General features: G+C 33.9%; 1 protein-coding gene across 1 annotated transcript; it reads right to left on the bottom strand.

Annotated features, from left to right (window-relative positions):
- Positions 1–9,079: 9,079 nt before the first annotated feature.
- On the bottom strand, positions 9,080–21,346 carry LOC129272893 (charged multivesicular body protein 7-like). Its single transcript, XM_054909976.2, has 9 exons — positions 20,946–21,346; positions 19,183–19,348; positions 17,920–18,111; positions 17,099–17,169; positions 16,434–16,545; positions 15,161–15,280; positions 13,528–13,632; positions 12,076–12,274; positions 9,080–11,535 (listed from the first exon to the last, which is right to left on the bottom strand). Exons 1-9 carry the CDS (start codon positions 21,212–21,214, stop codon positions 11,426–11,428), a joined length of 1,344 nt encoding a protein of 447 aa, XP_054765951.2. The 5' UTR covers positions 21,215–21,346; the 3' UTR covers positions 9,080–11,425.
- Between the last annotated feature and the right edge of the window lie 201 nt (positions 21,347–21,547).

Below are 21,547 nucleotides of genomic sequence, written 5' to 3'. Positions count from 1 at the left end.
TTAACTAGTGTAAATAGAGAATAGTGAAAATCAAAATTACAGTCATTTTCAAGGTTTGACTTGGAAATATTATAGTCTACTTCAGAGGAATAAACCAATATTTCAGTAGGCCTACTTTTTCATAAGTTTATAATATTCTTTTATTGAGCATTGAACAATAACTGTTGCATTTACTAAGAGATACCCATTGGAATATTGTAGGCCTATTGTATACATTTACCCTTATGCGTCGCATATATCAAATATCAAGTGTATTCAATTTCGCTGCTCTCTTATCCATGATATCCTGTTAAATTGACTTTAGATATGTAAGTAATTCTCTGTTAGTTTTTGAAAAATGCAACTGCACATATGAATTCCGTATGATTGTTATTATACCCCTTTTAAATGAACGAATAATATTCAATTTTGCTCTTTTTGGCTTATTATAGTTTAGGGCATATTATGATTTATATAAAGTTCTGTACTTTATATTTTGGTTTCGAAAACAATTTTCAAAACAATCTCCTTTACCTCCCATTCATGAATTTGTATTAATCTATTTAATAGTAATTATTCATTTTTATGCACTATCATTTTTTTTTATACTGCCGCCGTTTCTTTCCCATGCACGATCGTGTCCTATTTCAAGACCTTTCATTTTCCTTAGTCTCCTTCTCTGGTCATCTTTTCCTTAATTTCTCAATCTATATATCCAAAGTGTTCATCCTTTTATTTGTAAATGATGGATATAGTATATATATAGTATATTCTTTTTATATTGAATTGCCATTATTTGTACAATTCAGTCTATAATCAGCTACGATATATGGATATAAACCATTTAAAAATATTATTAATCAATGTTTATGTTCCTGAATATTGCAACATTTTATGATTGATCACTTTTTCATTAAAACTCATTTTTTTATAAACCGAAAAATCATACGTCGATCTTCTATCATTTTTCAAACAAGCTTTTCACTTTTCAAAATGAATTGAAATAAAATGTGATTGTAATAGATTTATCTTATATGCAAAAGTCGCAAATTAAATTCTTAAAGTTGTCTATTTTTTGTCTTTTCTCGAATCTGTTTGTATTTTATCTGTCTTAAAAACATATGACTTTGTTCCGATAAAAAACTTATTTGAAGTCCAAAATAATTTTGCCTTAATATAATATGTATATAGCTTTCATGATATTAACATCAAATTGATCACCATGAAAAATAAAATCCTCTATATGTATATATATTTTTTACAGCATTTTCATAAGCAGGTGTCGGGAAAAGCTTTCTTTACTTCATGTAGCTCGAGGACATCTTCTAGTTCTAAAATCATTACAGATGTTACCTAGGTCTTTGCCTGCTTCTATAACAATTAGCGTGGCTGATTTTCTCCATATACTTAAATTAAAGTTAATGTTTCACTTTGTCCTTTATTTATTATTATTTATCTATTTATTTGTTTTCCCTTATTATGTATTTATTCATTTGCTTTCCTTTTTTACACTGTAAAAACGCTGTTTAGAATTTTAAGCACGTTGTGTAAGCCCGTCACTCAAACAACTATTGTTTAAACTTTTTAAACAACTGTCTTGACTTTTTAAAGAACTGTTTTAACAACCTGTTGTTAGAGTGACAGGCTTAAACAATGTACTATTTGTTTCACTCTATATAATGACGCTATATTATACATGTTATATGGGGCTCTTCCTCAGCCATGATCATCTTTCTTCTTCTTCACAGTTCTTGTTCTTCTTGTCTTCCCCCTCCTCCTCCTCCTCTTCTTCTTCTTCTTCTTGCACATGTATGTATTTATATTATAATACCCATTTTTTGTTTTCATTCATTTCGCCCAATAACACTTACTCTATTATTATATCAAATTGGTATGGACTAAATGGCTATTGGACCAACTGGTTATAAGACAAAATAGTGAGTGGATAAAATGGCAAATATACCATGTGGAGAGTGGACGAACTGACGGTAGACCAAATGATAGTAGACGAATTGGTAATTGGATGAATTGGCATTAGACTGAACGAAACATACTCTCTCTCTCTCTCTCTCTCTATCTGAATAGTGTCAATCAATATTCAACAATTAAAGATAGCCAGATTCCTCCTTGACAAAAGTTATTGTGACAAATTCATTAAATCTAGATCCCTGTTCATGAATTAGACAATGGTATTATTGATGCGACTTTTCCCTGAAATTGCACGATTGAGGCCATTTTGGTATTTTATGATCCACAGATCAAGGAGATCTCCTTGCACAGATCTATAACAATGCATAAACCCATCTAATAACTTAACTAAGGGTCTAATAACATGTAATACGGTTTTATAGTTGGAGCACAAGACTTGAACAGATTTTACAGATCTCATACAAAGGCTCATGATTATACCCAGAATACGTTTTAATAGGATTTAAATAACAACCTTTCCCATCTTTTCAGTATAGCCCCCTTTTGTGTAGAGAATTAAAGAAAAGTTTGAGCAATCGTTAGAAATTTTTTCTATCAAATCATGAAGAATTCCCATTTAACGCAGGATTTTACAGGATTTACATACACTAAAAAAGTAATAAAAAAAGCAGAAGAGTGAAAGTGTTTGGGTTTTTCACTCTTTTAATGCTGTCTATTCTCAGCATTGATTTTATCAGGGGCGAGCTGCGATTTGCCCCTTTTATGGGTTTAAGAGCATATCAAAGTTGTTTAAGATATGAACAATTTCACAAGTTCATGTAGATCTGCATGATGTACTAAACACTCTGGAAAAAGAACATTCAAAGATACAGTTACATGCATCTGTGTCATTTTTAGCAAGGAGTTTTAAAGGACAAGTTCACCCCCCAAAAATTGATTTGAATAATAGGAGAAAAATCTAATTATCCATTAAGCATAACACAAAAAAACTTCATTAAAATATGATGTTAAATAAGAAAGTCATGACATTTTAAAATTTCGCTTAAATTCACAAAACAGTTATATGCACATCCTGGTCTGTAGGACTGATGATGTCATCCACTCACAATTTCTTTTGTATTTTAATATATCAAATATGAAATATTCGAATTTCCCCTCATTGTCATGTGAAAGAAAGTTTCATTCTTCCCTGAACATAAATAATTGCCATTGATTTAAAATTTTATGGTTCAGACAAGTTAGTCCTTATTGTGATATTGGTAAAAATTGAAATATTGTATAATTCAAACAATAAAAAACAATAGAATAGTGAGTAAGGAACATCAGCGACTCTCTCATGTCTTTGCGTGTCACTAATTGTACAATCATATAACTATTTTGTGAAAAATAAGCGAAACTTTAAAATGTCACAACTTTCTTATTTTACATCTGATTTTGATGAAATATTTAGTGTTATGCTTGTTTGATTTTTCTCTTTTTATTCAAATCAATAATTTTCATGGGTGGACTTGACCGTTAAGTGACAGAGAAACATCAAACACATATCCTTTATAGCCACTTTGATGCCGCAAGGATGAAATAAATTATGTTACATGCACTGGCGGATCCAAGGGAGGGGGGGGGGGCAAAGCCGGCCCGTGGCCCCCCTTTGAGAGGCACAATTAAAATTTGTAATGTCAAAATGCCTTTAAAACAGAAGTGTGCCCCCCCCCCTTTGAAAGTGAAGACTTTTTTTTTGCTTGTCAAATTTTTCCTCGAAAAAATGTTTGAAAATCATGGATCCGCCCCTGGTTACACGTGTGTTTCATTGCAATTTTTTTGCAGATTGTATACAAAAGATTCTACAGATTTACACATGAATTACAAAAGGAAACATGCTTTTGTAATGATAATTACTTTTCGCTGCCTCTGGTCGGATAAGATGAGCAGACTGTGAGACACAGTGCTCACTTTTACAGGGGAAAACAAAAATAAATGTTTCAATATTTCTTGAAATATTATTTAAAATTACTCCATCGGCCGCATGTGGCTGCAATTATGACACAAAATAGAGTGTCACAAAGATCAAAGGAGTATATCCCGACAAACTATAATCATAGTGTTTTTATGATTGTGGAAATCTGTAAAGTTATGATTTTAATAATGTCAAATTCTTAAGTTTTATCACATTTTGAAACTGTTACCATTAAATATTTTGCCAAATTTCAGGACACGATAAGAGCCTTTGATATATATTTCATCATGAGTTTAATATCCATGTTTTGTAATCAAATAACTTGAAAATATGTCTCTTTCAACACTAATCACATCTCTGGCCGTTTTCGCCTGAAACTGGCGGCATCGGAGGTCACCACCAAAGGCTATAGTGCACCTGTGTATTCTTTTGTACTTCTTTAGAAGTAGGAACCAATTTACATACCGTGGTCACTCCATCCTTTTTTATCTCCATGTTTTTATAAGGGTGCCTTTTGAATGGTATCCTTTATACCATAGGGCGCATAAACTTTGAGATAAGGAATACGTTTCCCCTATATAGTCTTTTACTTTCCTGGATGAAGAGTAACAAAAGGGGAAGTTCGTCCTGCATGGTGATTGTTATGATAATAGTATAGAAAGCTTATACGAAAATCTAAGAAAACATTGATGAAAGTTTGATGAAAGTCTGTCATCATAGAATAACAGACTTATGAAACGTTAACACTTTGATTTTGTGATTTTACAGACGAGCAGTTCCTCTGTTATGTTGTGTGATATAGATTTTTTTTTTTTAATACATCTTTCTCCCAACAAAAAATTGTTGGTGATTTTATTTGTGTGGTAGATATATGATTCGACACATTTCAATCCCCAATCAATATTATAACAAAATCATTTTTATTGATCCAGTTAAAACATAATTATTCATGGAATTTATATTACACGATATACAGGGGAGCTGGTTGCATAAAAACTTCACAATTTTCATCATTTGATAGATTTTTCCGTAAAGAAAAATGATACCTTTGACACAATATAGCTTGTGTGAAAACAGAAAATTCAAAGAAACAGATCAACGAAAGTTTGAAAAAATTAAATAAATTATGAGAAAGTTATGAGCATTTAAAGTTCAGATCATTATCATAATTTAGATCCTCCGGTTGGCAATGCAACAAAGATGTGTGATGTCACATGTGAACAACTTTCCCATGATTACTTTTCTATATATTTAACCTAAACTGCCTCTTTTATCACATCTATTAGTAGATCATGTATTCTTTCTATAGGAGGGCATGTAATACAGATTTTTAAAGAATACATTATGGATAAAGAGCAAAAAAATTGGGGGGTATTTTATAGTCCATCACAAGGAAAAATTATTCACATGTGACATCACACATCTTCGTCGCATTACCAATGGGAGGATCTCCATAGCATTATTAATCGCAATATTCAAATGCTCACAACTTTCTCATCATTTGTCTGATTTTTCACACACTTTCTTTGATCTCATTCTTTGATTTTTCTCTTTCCACACAAGCCCACTTGTTCCAAAGGTTTATTTCCCCTTTAACCTTCTCCAAAATTTATCTTATGTCAAGAAAATAGATATTGATCATTTTCTTGACATAATTCTAGTGGGCATCATTCACATAGATATTTACCATGACCCAGAGAGAGAAAAACGTGAATTTATAGTCAATGTTTGATAATTACCGGGGATAATTATAATAATGACAATGAGTATTTCTAATGCGCACTTTCTAATGAATTACTCAAGGTGCTGCATAATTATATTCATTTTGTAATACTAATAGCAAAAGTGAATTATATACTGAATGTGATAACAAGGTTTCAAATTGGGTTTGAAAATATATTTTGGTGTGAGATTTTTTGTCCACAGATAGTTGATTATACTACATCCCGCACTGCTATATTTGAATGAAAATATAACTGCTTGTCTCCCTCCCAACACACCACATCAACCTCCACACACAAAATAAGCTGGGATTGCAATCCTTTTATTTCAAAGATACAAATAAAGAAGAAAATCCCACTCTAATAAACCAACTGTGCCAAAGAGAAGATTTAAACCATAAGTACACAATACCTGTTTCTCCTTACATAGAAGACTGTGTAAGCCATCTATTCATGTTGAGATTAATACTAAGATGATTCGAATAAGATTATAGTTTCCTGATTCATCCTGCTTAGGAGATATTCAAATGAGTTCAAAAGAACACTACTCAGGATCCTGTTTCATGGAACTAGTTATCAATGGCAAGTAATAAATTACTGTGTTAAGATAGTGAAAACATGAAAGTTAATTGGCCAAGAATCCTTCATTGAAAACAATTTCTCGTGAAAAGGGATCTAGGTGCAGATCAGGTACTCATGGGAGCGTTTGAAAACAGGACGAGATTGCTTCTAAATCAGCTTTCTTTATCCAAGATATACGAGATTTTCGCTCTTTACCTCTGATATATATATTTTCATCTATGAAATATCCAGTTTTAATTTAAAAATAATGACAATGAAAGTAAAAACAGGATACAAGGCAAAGAGGATGAAAAAAAAAAGTCTGAACATGTTCAGTCCCCTAAACTTTAGGGACAAATATTGGAAGTTAATTGCTGATTTGAAAGAACAACTCTGATTGGTTGCTAGCAAGTCTTTTGAGCAAAGTGCTCATGCAACGATGATCTTCATGGCGGGCCATTTCATTTAATTAATCACTAACCTTTATGTTACAGGGCCTAGATGAAGAAATAGTTGCGTTTAAACAGAAATAAAAAATCATGCATAAGCTCACATATTTTGTTTTGATTGTGGTTGTAAATCCAAGATATGTTTGATTCTGTTTCTGTAATAGCGGGGCCTGTAACACAACTTAGCAGTCATTGTAGAAGATTATCTTTACAATTGATTGCATTGACTTGATTGGTTGTAAATCAAGATGTGTTTGATTCTGTAATAGCGGGGCCTGTAACACAACTTAGCAGTCATTGTAGAAGATTATCTTTACAATTGATTGCATTGACTTGATTGGTTGTAAATCAAGATGTGTTTGATTCTGTAATAGCGGGGCCTGTAACACAACTTAGCAGTCATTGTAGAAGATTATCTTTACAATTGATTGCATTGACTTGATTGGTTGTAAATCAAGATGTGTTTGATTCTGTAATAGCGGGGCCTGTAACACAACTTAGCAGTCATTGTAGAAGAATATCTTTACAATTGATTGCATTGACTTGATTGGTTGTAAATCAAGATGTGTTTGATTCTGTAATAGCGGGGCCTGTAACACAACTTAGCAGTCATTGTAGAAGATTATCTTTACAATTGATTGCATTGACTTGATTGGTTGTAAATCAAGATGTGTTTGATTCTGTAATAGCAGGGCTTGTAACACAACTTAGCAGTCATTGTAGAAGAATATCTTTACAATTGATTGCATTGACCACAATGTACAATCAGACGTGAAAATCAAGCGTACGATCAATTGCTAAGCTTTGTGTTACCGGACCCAGGACTTTGGTTGTGCTGATTTTCATCCAAAATCATTCAATCTATTTGCCTTCCATCCCATGTTTTAAAAGTTCTTTATCGTTGAAACTGACCCTCCGTCTAAAATAGAACAGAGGTCAAGCTATGGTCTGGAAAGAATTTCAAACTTAATTCTGTTAATCGAAGGAAGAAAAAAAAATCAACAAAAATGTCATTTATAAATGGAAGTTTATTATGCACTTCATAATTTCATATTCCATTGCTGTTTTAAGTATACAATGTTCAATTAACACATTTATATAAATAACCTACATTTTAAGACATAAACCCTTGCTCTATATTTCACAGATTTTCAAGGACAATAATTGATTCTATATTTCATGGCAGCATACATACATTTAAAATTACATGTATTCATATACTATGGAGTGCTCTCCAGGGGCGGATCTAGTCTGCTATGCAGACTCTGAATGGCTCGTGAAGTGGGATCTGCAGCTGGTTTGCGAAGCAAACCAGCCTGAAAGGGCGAGCGAAGTGAGCCATTTCAGTTCTGCAGCCTTATAGACCTAGTCTGCTATGCAGACTCGTTGAATCAGCTGAGGTACACACACTGCAGATGTGGGTCTACATTTGTAGACTAGGGCGGATCCAGGATTTTCTAAAAAGGGGGGGGGCACATTTTTCCGATGAAAATTTGACGAGCAAAAAAAAAAAGGTTTTCACCTCAAATTGAAAGTCATTTCGTCCGCTGACAATTTGACAAGCCCCCCCCCCCCAAAAGAAAAGTCCTCACTTTCAAAACTTTCAAAAAGGGGGGGGGGGGTGGGACACACTTGGGTGAAAACGGTATGTGTACATTACAAATTTTGATTATGACAAATGAATGAAGTAGCAATCTTGTAATCTTTCATCAGTATATATTTACTCTGTATTTCAGTTCTTTAGGGGCATGTGATGGAAAAAAAGGTTATTAATCACAGGTGCATCATAAGCAGCTGATATAATGAAGGCATGGTGAATGCTGCATAGCAATAGCATTGTCAACATTCAAATGATAACCACTTTCTTAATGTCAGTCCAATATTCATCAAACTTTCATTCATCCTTCTATGATTTCATACAAGCCGACTTCTTCTGTGTGTTTCATTCTCCTGTAATAACATAATTTCATAAACAGGATTAAGATCACTTTTCAAAGCACAAATTGCTGAAAATCCAGTCATCCATAACTGGTTAGATATTGTAAAATTTCATGAGCATTTAATGACATTTTTATCCTATTGGTCTAGTCGTTACAATTAATTTGCTACACGGAGCAGGTAAATTATTAATGACTTGAAGTTTACATACCTCACCCCAAAACAGGGCCTCATCTGTGTCATAAGCCCGGGGGGGGGGGGGGGGGGGGGGGGCACTCGACCAAAAAAGTAGTGGGTATGTGCCGCGGGCGAGACAAAAAACAGGGGTCCTTGGAACGGGTCGCCTGCGTGTGATTGCGTATTCAGCTATAGCCCGGCGGCACGGGCGCCGGGTGCACTAGCGCAGATGCGATGGTCGGACAGCGCTCTGCGGCCGCTTTTCACCAAGACTGCGGCTCATTGCGGCTCATTGTAGCAGATCAATTCGGCCGGAACGGCGTAATGGAAAATATGCGAAGCTTTGGAGCGGATTTCTTTCTTCTTTTTTTCTCGATAAGAAGAAAATGCTATGCTTTGGAGCGGCTTTCTTTGTTCTTTTTCTCAATAAGACAAAAATGCTATGCCTTGGAACGGAAATTTGAGTGTAAAAATGGGGGTCCCCTCCGCGGCACATACCCACTATGCATTATATACTGAGTGCCCCCCCCCCCCAGGGTCATAAGTATGAGTAGCGGCAAGCCTAAGACTAAGAGTGTCAAAAGCAATATTTAACATGAATATGCTCCTTAAATTTTAGACCTCTAGATCTGACTTATACTAGATTGCCAAAATCACAATATTTTGTTTTATTTCTAATTCTAAACAGCCGTCACTAGTTGGCATACAATTTTTTTTCTGAATTGAACCCATACAAGCCAATGTTTCTGTCACATTTGGCTTCCACGAACCCATAGATTAAAAGATACTGTGGCAGTTGCACCAATGAAAGTAATAAACATTTTTGTCTGGGGCCCGTCTTACAAAGAGTTGCGATTGATCTGATCAATCGCAACTATGGAAAGCCAGCAAAGTCAACATATAAAATGCATGTTTGTTAAAAAAAAATTCTAGATATGAATGTATATCCAGAAATTCATTGATTTCTTGACAATTTGGTGTGATCTCCTTTGTTTACAAAGGACAGTTTGCAAATTTTCTGTACAAAAAATTATGACACGGATTTCCAAAGAGTTACGATTGATTGGATCAATTGCAACTCTTTGTAAGATTGGGCCCTGACAACTTTCCTTGAGTTTGCTTAACTTAGAATCAATGTTACTATGGAAACTGTCGGATAAAAAGTCTGACTAGTCCTTTCATGAAATGTTCCCCAGATGCATGTCATTTTGAAAGACATATCTTTGGTCAGTTTGACTTGTGTGACTGGGACAGTATAATCTTTAATTAATACATATCCAAGACCTCATAATAGGATTGATATTTAAGACCGCAGGGGGTGTTGCAAAAAAATATTTGCTATCAATTGCAAATATTCAGTTGCAATTTTACAACTGATAGATCAATGTTAGCTGAAGCAAATCAGATTAAACTTCTTGTTTCAAGGAACAGATTAGCAATCAATCACTAATTTGCAATTAACTACAAGACAAATGATTGATTTAGGGACCAAAAATAGACTTGCAATTGATCGCAAGTTTCTTGCAACACCCCAATCTTTAATTCAGAATAGGAAACTTAGAGATTAATACATATCCAAGCCATCATAATAGGATTGATATTTAAGACTGCAATGAATCAGGTTAAGACATGATTAATACCCTGTCTGCATGTCACCGTAAAACAGGTTTTAACAGTTAACCTGGCTTACACATCCTCGAACAATTCATGCATATCCAAAAATGTGAGGATTTGAAGAAATCCTCCAAGAATAAGATATAAAAGTGGTTTTAATTTGAACAGATAGAAAAAGACTTGTAAGCTAAGATACACACCGTTGTGTGTCTTACAGCACTCATGAATAGATTTATAGCTTGAGTTTGTCTGTATTAAAGACAGGCTTCAGATATACCAGAAGAATAGAAAGCTAGTGTTTTCAAAACCATAAAGCTTGACAATTTGAGTTGCATTAAAGCCAGAATAAAATTTGGGTAAAAATTCCAATAATTAGTGGTGCTTAAAAGTTAGTGAACCCTAACAGAAATGAACATGCTTAAAGTGAACTTTCCGTCATGTTTTAGATATTTAATTGTGAAGTCGGGGGATAAAACATTACATTCAATAAAGTATGTTTCTCTGGGCTTCCTGAACATTGTAGTGCTGTTGTCTACATTCAACACTCATGAAGGAGGGCATTTTGTGGTGGGTTCACAAACTTTTAGCACAACTGGAGATTAACTAGGATTAGTCCATGTGGGATGGGACCAAAAGGAATGTAGACATAGTGGCCCGTATTCTGACGTCAGGTTTAACTTAGATCATGGTCTAACTCTGTGCTAAAATTATGGAGAGCCAAGAGTGTCAAAATTTGTATTAAGTTGTATGTTTCTTATTTTTACTGTGCTCTTTCCTGATTTATTGATGGTGAAGACAATCATCTATTTATACTTCTTAGATAATTATGAATGATTTGAGAGCCAAAGAAGCTGAAATATGATATCTCTACTGTTAGTGATTTATGTAAAAATTGGCTTTCCATACTTAAACCATAACTTTAAACCTGAGTTTAAGTTAAACCCGACTTCAGAATACGGGCCAGTGGGTGTAGACCAAGTGGCTATTTACCAAAAACTGAACATGATGATATTTAAGTTATTGGCATACAATACTTGCACAGTGCCCAAAAAAGACAGTGTAAGGATTTGTTGATCAGTACTTTGTGTCCTATAAGAACACTGTCACAATGCCATTTCACTCTTTGGTATACTCTCCTTTTGGAAGGAGGAATCGAGGTCAGCAGGTGATTCCAAAGGCACATCTGGCAAATCTAGCATAGTTCCACTTGTATCTGAATATATGAAAAAAGAACAAGATAATTACAAGGAGAGTGAAATGCTGGGGAAAGCCGAGTTCTGATAAGGTGAAAAATAGTGCTTGGCCATCACAGTCTTTATGGCATGTTTTATGAAAGGACTTATTAGACGTTTTATCTGGCAGTTACCACAGTAACAGTGCCTCTCAGCCAATCAGAATCAAGGATGTCAGATCTGACACTTTGTTTGACAAAAAATGTTGAAGAAATGCTCCATAAAAGCACATTATACTAAAGGTTTCAAAATACTGTTCAAACCAATGCCATCATAATAATGACTTCATTACAATGATTTTCATTTGATATCATGACTCATTTTGCATGATGTCATGATTTAATTTGATTACATCAAAAATAATCTTGATCCATGACATATAAGTCAAATTCTTTTGTATAAACTTATCCCTTTTTTGCCTTGTGACATATAAAATATCTCTTGCAACCTAATTGTTAATGCTAGAAATCAAGCTGGCAATTGTACACAAACTTTGTCTAAACAAATCATAAATAGCGTACCTTTGGCCATGCTTTTCCTTTCTTCTGTAGACTTGGATGGAGTTGTGGCCATTGACACATCCAAATCACCGCTGATGAGTGATTCTAGCTCCTGTTCTAGTAGATCCTGGTCTATCTCAGCACCGAAGCTAACCGTTTCATCAATGGACCTGTTTCCTCTCACCATGGTGTCGTCTATCTCATTGCACATTTCCATGACCTGTGGAACGCAAATTAGAAGAATTCAATGGATAATGAAAATATCTTAAGATGATGAGTTGATTTATATAAATGCAGAAATATTAGAGAAAATATGGTAAAGTTTTGATAAAATTCCATCAAAGAATAAGTGAGTAATGAATTGCGCAAGTTTTTAAGGCTTTTGATGGATTTTCATCAGACCTTCACCAATCGTTTTCTCTATTTTTTGTCTGCTTTAATTAAAACCAAATTATCAGACATCACTGAGGGCACTTTCTCTTTAAAGCTAAAAATCAGTTTTATTTCACAGCCACAACAAAAGAAATGACTCAAAACCAGCCAATGGTATGACATTGAAAATATTAAAAAAGTTTTGATCGCTATGGAGTTAGTTTTGTTGGTGTGACTGCCACATTTGTTGTAAATTAATTCCAGTGAATATAGATATATGTAGTGTTTATTGTTTACCCTGAATACATTAAGATACATATTCAAGATCATTGTATATGCCACTGTATGACTTCTTGAGAAAATTGTGCATTATACAATACATGCACCCATTTAAGCATAACAGTTTAACTTGGATTTCAGTGCTAGTGAACGCAAATTTCCCACTTTAGACAAAGTTAATCCATCACTTTTAAAGCAAATAGACCACCTTATAGCACCAACCAAAATCCTCAACTACTCAAATGCTGACAGGTTCCTAATCCATAATGCAACATCCTGAGCTGTATAATCATAATAATAATTTAGGCCCACTTAAATGATCACATACCAATTCAATGCTCAATATATTCATACTATAATATTTATGATATCAAGCAGAAAAACAAGTAAATGTTTTTCTCTAAGCACAGTTTAGTTTCTATATACAAATAAAATTACAATATATTTTAAGACCAGGTGCCTGTCTTACAAAGACTTGCAAATGATCCGATCAATCGCAACAAAGGAAAGCCAGCAAAGTCAACATAATCATATAATGCATGTTTGTTCAAATTTTTTTCTAGATATGATGTATAATCATATATTCATTGACTTCTTGACAATTTGGTGTGTTCTCCTTTGTTTACAAAGGATATTTTGCAAATTTCCTGTAAAAAAATTATGACATTGATGGATTTCCATAGAGTTATGATTGGATCACTCGTAACTCTTTGTAAGATGGGCCCAGCTATTTACAACATACCTGAGAGACCATATACAGTGATGGTTTATAGTTCAATCCCCCTTTAAAGGGTAATTTGAAAATGAAAATGAATGAAATACCTCTTGAACATCAGAGATTGTATCGTCCACAGATTCAGGTGTGAGGCCATTATCATCAAAGGTTTTCTTCAGCGCTTTTGCACCATACCGGTATGCATCCAATACCTGTAGGGAACACAATTCAAATTTCAAATTCAATTTTTTTTTCTTCAAATTTCTGAATGATGATAATAATAATAGACAGTTAATAATAGATAATGTGATACCAGAGAAAAAGTGTTTATTTGCCTTTAACATAAATTCTAGTTGTGGTTTCACAATTACAAATTGAATTCATGCAGAATCCAACAAAATGGCCTCTCAACATTGGTATGTAAAGATGTAAATTACAAACCTAAATAATGATTCTGATATAAATAATTGCTCAGAAATAACCAAAACAAGCAAGACATTCTAGTAGTAGACTGGGTTAACTTCAATCAGTAATACTTCATGTGGTCAGATGTTCTTCTTATGAGGGGAATTTTTACATTCTCAGTCTACAGCCTAGATTTTATTATTTCTTATTTGTAAACTGTAAAAACATACTAGATCTAGTTCTAAAACTATTTGGTAAAAATTTCATCTTGAATTCAGAGGATTTCTTGTAGAAATGCTCACTGTGACTTGTCAGCCTAAATTCACAAAGGTGGTTTTATAATCATCTAAGGTTTGAAACCCTGGTTTACGCAGATTTCATCCCTATTTACACAAGGTGCAAAATATTAATGCTAGTTGTAAGATCACAGCATTAGCGAGTCCACCGTTTGTGATGATTAAGTTACATAAACAGTTGGCTCATTAATGGTGTAACCTTATTAAAGGCCAAGTCCACCTCAGAAAAATGTTGATTTGAATCAATAGAGAAAAATCAGACAAGCACAATGCTGAAAATTTCATCAAAATCGGATGTAAAATAAGAAAGTTATGACATTTCAAAGTTTCGCTTATTGTTTACAAAATAGTTATATGAACGAGCCAGTTACATCCAAATGAGAGAGTCGATGATGTCACTCACTCACTATTTCTTTTGTTTTTTATTGTTTGTATTACACAATATTTCAATTTTTACGAATTTGATGATTAGGACCTCCTTGCCTGAAGCACAAAATGTTAAAATATTGGAATTCCACGTCTTCAGGGAGGAGTGAAACTTCATTTCACATGACAATGACGAGAAAATCAAAATATTTCATATTTCGTATAATAAAATACAAAAGAAATAGTGAGTGAGTGATGTCATCAGTTCCCTCATTTGCATACCGACCGAGATGTGCATATAACTGTTTTGTGAAATGAAGCGAAACTTTAAAATGTCATTACTTTCTTATTTTACATCCGATTTTGATGAAATTTTCAGTGTTATGCTTGTTGAATTTTTCTCTTTTTATTCAAATCAAGTTTTTGTTGGGGTGGACTTGTCCTTTAACAAGTGTCAATTTAGCATGCTGTAATTAAAGTACACACTCACTATTGGACATTTTCTCAATATACACAATGAATTAACAATTATCCATGCAAAAAAATCTGCCCAAACCATGATTTGGAGCAAGATTCAAAACTACCTTTGTGAATTTTGGGCCGTCGTGTTTAGCTTTAATAAAGGCCGGTTCACCATGTGAGGTCAGCCTGTACTGCAGTGTATGTAACATACCATTTTGTCAGATTCAACCGACTCCAATTTTTCCTGAAGCTGTCGTAAGGCATCCAGCATTGATTCTGTACTTGATAACTTTTTCTGAGCCATCTTTTTCCTTTTTAGAGCACTCTTTGCCTGGAATAGAAGAAAAAGTAAAGTAACTAAATGGTAGTGACTTTTTTTTTTACCTGATGGGGAATAAAGCATGAATGCTTGTAAGCAAGCAACAAAACGACCAAAGGCTTAAGGTCTTTGAGGGACTTGGTAATGAGGATAAATGCCTTACCAAAGAACACAAGTGCATTTTAAGTGGGAATTGAACCTGGGTCACCTTAATTTAAATTTCCTGTACTACCAACTGAGTTATCACACCTACACTACTTTACATTTTTAGCCCAACATCATGAGGAGACTAATTCATTTTTTCATTAATTATTTTGGTAAAATGGCACTTTAAAAAATCAACATACAGGTAGCTTTTACTTAGTCAAATTTTTGGGAACACATAAATCTGTTTGACCAAGGAGAAATTTGACTAAGAATAGGTCTAAAACATGCTTCAACTTAGTGAATATTCAAATTAGGGAAGGTCAACTTAAGCAAGATTGACTGTACATGAATATGGCACTATGTCTTTGAAAACAAGATGAAAAACTGAATATTAAACCACAGGCACATTAAACCTTTTGATCTTTTTTTACAAAAAAAGCTGTTCAGAGAGTTCCTGAATTTTATTAAAAAGATAAAAAAATTATATGATATAAAACAAACAAATAGAAGATAAGGTATTGTGATTTTACATCTAAATATAAATCATATAGCCATGTAGGCCTATAGCCATGTGTAACATTTTGAATAGAAAAAGAAATGGTGTTTGCTGAATAAAAGTAATTGAATAGAAGGAACTGAAGGAAATTTCATTCTTGGTATATTTTTTCATTAGATAATCTAATCTAAACCAAAACAACAAATCCAATAAATGAAAAAGGAAAAAAAAAAACCTGTCAGCATAACTAAGACATTTACCATTATTTAAGCATAAAGCATGATATAAAATATAAGCATATATCTGGGATAACTAACTATATAAATAAATGAATGAATAAATAAATAAACAAATAAATAAAAATATACATTTTTTTAAATATTCTAACACTTTTTAATCAATACTTTAATTACAATTATATTGACCTTCTTAGGAAAAAAAATTCAAGAGGTAAAAACGAGACATGACATGAGCCTCATTCCATTTGTCAGATAATGGAATGCAATCAATGTAGATACTCACCGAATTCTTCTTTCCTTTTCTTAGATACTGTCTAGTCTCCTTGTCTTCTTGCTCGATAGCTCGTGAGAGTTTCTCTATCGTCAACTGCATTGAGTTGATGGTATGTTTTAACCTGTGAACAAATTGAAAAAAATCAATATCCATAACATACAGCAACTAGAAGCAAATTTGAATTTGTAATTAACAGCTAGATAATAGATTGATTTTGGGATCTAAAGTTGATCATAAATGCTCCTTTCGCATCAGAGTCTTCTATTGGTATCCGGCAGTCATTGCTTCTAAGTAATACGGTATGTTTGAATAGTATCTTGTCAATCCCCACCCTCTCCACCTCCCCCCCCCCCACAAAAAAAATAAACTTCTTAAATTGACATGAACTACAATAACTTGTCAGTGGCATCAAATTATTATTCACAATCAAGTTAGTCTCTCACTGCTAAAATTAAAAAATCTTGAATGAGAAGTACATAGCATATCGAGAGAAAATTACTGTAATCTGTATGGTGTAAGTTTGTCAGAGACTGAACCCCTGATTTTAATGTCCCCAGTCAGGTACTTACAACCCTTCACAGTACCTCTATACAACTTTGCAATATTTTAAGAGGGTCAATCATTGAAAAAAATCTCCATAAATAATATGTCCCTTTAATTAATTGTTTATTCACCTCAGGGTTCCAAGTTCTACAGATGTCACAGGTGTCACAGCTTTCTGACCTCTGGAAGCAAATTTAATTATCTGAAAGAAAGATATCAAAACCACTATGTCATGGAATGATCTTTGTAGTGTTTAGGAGCTTTGGATATGGAAAGCTTGAAGACATTGAACCCATAGCTTGGCAAAACTACTGGAAATACATGAAATGACTTTTAAAAATATCATTGAAGAACTAATTACTTGAAGACTGTATGCAAAATTTTCACAATGCTTTTTTTATTTCTGATATATTTTTAAGGCCATCATCGCCAAAATGTCCACTTTTCACTCTAACCATTGCTGCATACATATAAATGTATTTGTGAATATTATATACATGTAATAACTTGTTGAAACATGCTGAAGGAGTGTGTTCAAAACAACATTTTCCCCTCCCAATACAACAATCAAACTGAGACTAAATGGGAATTCAAATGAAATTGAAAATTGTGGATAAGTTGAAAACAATGTTAAGAGGTTTGCGGGTACATCTAGTAGATAAGGGAGTCCTGAAAAGGACTCTTTTGCTATCTTTCTGAAAATGTTCTGAAAAAGAACTGTTTGTTACCGAAAATTTGTGTTTATTCTCTTACAAACATTACATGAAGTACCTGTGATCTTGGCTGAATTTACTCACTTTTTTATCGTGCTGTTGATTCCACAATCTTTCAGCAAAAACTAATTCATAGACCTGTAAATACATGCTTTACAATAAATATTTCTCAATTACTTTGTATCTCCCATATTTTGATATCATGGACAGGATTAAAATTTAAACATACATGAACAAACCTTTGTATTGTCATCGGTTGTTATAAGAACCCGTTTCCTTTTCTGAAGATGTATTAAGATGAGATCAAAGGAAGCATCATCCTTACACAAGTCTGAACACTTCTTCTTGAAAGCAGAGTATTCCACTATATGGTCAGTACTATCACAGTGCACAGCCTCGTGATGTCTCTTGAGAAGGGCTTCTCCAAACTCCTGTAAATCAAACAAGTCACAAATTTCACAAAGATGTATTAATAGTGTGAGATCAAAGGACATGAACATTCTTACTTGACTGAAGAGCATTCTACTATATGATCAGAGCCATCATAGTGCACAGTCTCATGATGCTTTCAGAATAGCTCCTACAAACTACTGTAATATCATTAAAATAAAGCCAGATTTCTCAAAGATGTGAGAGCAAAGGAACTGTAGTCCAATTAAATGCACACTTTTCCACCACATTCTTGGTGCTGTCACATTTAAAAGTGTAATGTCTTGTGAGAACGGCTTAGAACTCAAAACCCCTGTTAAAATAAAGTTGAATGCTACATGTAATTAGGTCACTCTTTTATTAAAAAAAAATATGTAGGCCTATTTAAGCCATCTTAAAAGGCTGCAAAGACCCATAGTGAGAAAAATATCTAAGATGTGAATGTTGTTATTATCAATCTTAATTAAGAATTTAAAAAGTAATTTTTACCACAAATTTTACTTCTTTACAAAGCCTCCATGCATATAACCTGATGGGAAAAGATGGCATCCACAATAAAGTAGAATTCAACATTTCAAAGAATAGTTTGTATTGAGAAAAGAATATTTAGAATTTATACTACACTTTTCCTTTGGACCTAGAAAGTCTCATAGGGGTAAAACATGATTTGAATTTTGCAAGGCTGATTTTATTGTATATAAACATTTTACCTCCCATTTTTCACTTCTTAATTGTAATATAAAGACCTATTATTAATTATTACAACATTCAATATTTGCAACAATTCAAAGAATGTATGGTCAATCAGACAGTTATCATACTTGTCAAATGTATTTTGTGAATAGAAAAATGAATAAAACTCAAATCTCAATTAAGATAATATGAAAAATAAATGTAACAATTCAGTGAACAGATATTTTACATTACATAATAGAAATTAAATAATGGAATGCCAGGGGAAGAAAAAATACACCTTCTGCCCCACTATCAGTTTTACAACCCTACTTTAATTTTGATAATGAAATTATTATTGGTGTCAGACAACAGACTATGATAGGGGATCGTCAGTATACCTTTAATAACTCAGATGATACAAAGATTCCTGTAGGAGGCTCGTTCGTCTGTTGGAAGAAAGTAGCTGAAGTCCATCTCCACGGCCTTCGAACAAAGGTGTCGACTCCCCACGACAACCATGTTGTACCTACTTTTAAATCTTCTTCGCTTATCATTTGACCCTTCCTATAAATATAAGAGAACAAAGGCTCATTGTAAATTGTATAAACCATGAATTCATATCTAGAGTAATAGGCCTGTTAAAGTGATTTATAAAGCAAATTTTCTCAAGATTCCTCACTTTTGTATCAATGCATATATGGTAGCCTACATTACTCCTATAATAATGTGAACTAAAACAAGCTGGGTTCATCATATTGGACTAGAGTATAATTTCCTGTGGTTTATAATACTGTTCAACTTCAAAGCTGATTAAGAAATAGCCAGGTTTTCCAAATTGTTAGATATTAATATAACAAACTAAACAAAAAACACAAAAGATACCAAAACTGTGACCGTGTTATCATATTATGAACAACATCCATCTTTTTACTTGCACTATAGTTTAGTTCTGTTCAACACTTCAACTGCACCAAATGTCATGTGTTTTTGTGATTGCGGCCTCAGCCAAGTACGACTATACTCTGTAAAGAGGACTGTACTCAACGGAAGAAGAAGAAAAAAAAAACAACAGAAAAACAAAAAAGAACATGTTACGTCACATCCACTGTACTGTAGGATGGCTGGTCTAGCTCTGCAAAAAACAAAGTTTCCTGGGGATTTATAATAAAAGGTAGGGAGTGGTACACGTGTCCGGACACTTAATAATAATATCATGAATACTGAAGTTTTCTTTTTTGTCTTTGGAAATTGTAGATTAGATCTACACAAAATTAAATTCTATAGTTTTGTCTCCAATATTTTCCTGTTAGATAATACATGTATACCCAGTTGTTGTGTGTCCGGACAGGTTGTGTGTCCGGACGATCAATGTCATTTGGAAAAATTACAAGCGAAGTTTCATCAAATTTTAGTACAAAATTTTAGAAAATATTATAGAGAACAAAATAGAAGATGATTACAACTATTGAATTCATATTTTTAGTGTAATCTTAAGACAAAAAAGAAGGCTTCAAAAATATAAAGTGTCCGGACACCCGATCCCCCATCCTACATATTGCCTTACACTTTGTAATAAAATCTTGAGAATTTTTTTTTTTTCCAAATGCCAAATGGCCGTTTGAAATTGATTGTTCAGACACAAACCTGTCCGGACACAAATTGGAGCAGATCTTTAACTAACCCAGGTCGCAATAGCACTCCAAAGAAATTGGGGAAAAATAAAATATGCACTTACCTCGATTATATGGATGAAGGTCTATTGTGACACAGAATCCCGACATCGAGGCACAAACTGGACCCTCAAAAAAGGAAAATTTAGACCTCCATGTCGCGTTCGTTCTAGACCATTTTTTTTTTCAATTTTGAAAGGAGAATGAACGTGACAGAACTTTTCCTTTTTTTGAGGGTCCAGTTTGTGCCTCTATGTCAGGATTCTGTGTCACGATAGACCTTCATGGCTTCATCCATATAATCGAGGTAAGTGCATAACTCATTTTCCCCAATTTATTTGGGGTGCTATTGCGACCCCATTCCACCCCATTTCGGAGAGTACATGCTGCCTAATAATATTACACGGACGAATCCCTGCCCGCGAAGCGGGCCAGAGCTCCCTGGGTTAATCTTTAACTTAATGTGCAAATTAGAAGCTAGTTCAAGCTACCTATTCATTTCTTTTATCACAGCACCGATGCACTGTGGAACCACTCCTTTCCTCTTGAATCTCTGTGTCAAATCTTCCATCGAAAACAAAAGAGTTCTTTGAGTTTGTCCATATTTCAAGACAAGTTCTGACCAGAATTTCATTTTGTTGTCCCAATCTCGAGGGTTCACTTGACGATTCTCACGAAATCTGGAAAACAGATATCCCATTCGTTCATCATCTTCCCAGCAATCAGGTAGATATTCTGTGCCTGTGTCAGAGATATCCATGATCTGACTGAAATTAACATGTAAATTCAAAGAGTATTGTTTCTCTCAAACAAAAACAGTCCACCAATGCAATATTCAGCTGCGCTGCTACAAAACATGTAGGCCTACAGTCGAATCAGCTAGCTGTGCACTGTTTCGGTAGGCACTTATGATCCAAGTTTGAAAGGAGACTCGTAAAATGACGTCAGTCTCGCCGATGAATATTCATTAGATCGTGGTCGTGCGTGTTCAATACACAGGCATGCAGATAGTTATATGCGAGGAACTTTGGCTCCAGAGACAAGTTGTCAAATAACGTGTGTGCGTGTGTGTACCATCGGCTGGTAGTATGCC

This window comes from Lytechinus pictus, chromosome 12 (assembly GCF_037042905.1).
Source record: "Lytechinus pictus isolate F3 Inbred chromosome 12, Lp3.0, whole genome shotgun sequence".
In the NCBI taxonomy this organism is placed as follows: Eukaryota; Metazoa; Echinodermata; class Echinoidea; order Temnopleuroida; family Toxopneustidae; genus Lytechinus; species Lytechinus pictus.
The sequence above is the reverse complement of the archived record's forward strand: the minus strand, read 5'-3'. Positions and strand labels throughout refer to the sequence as shown.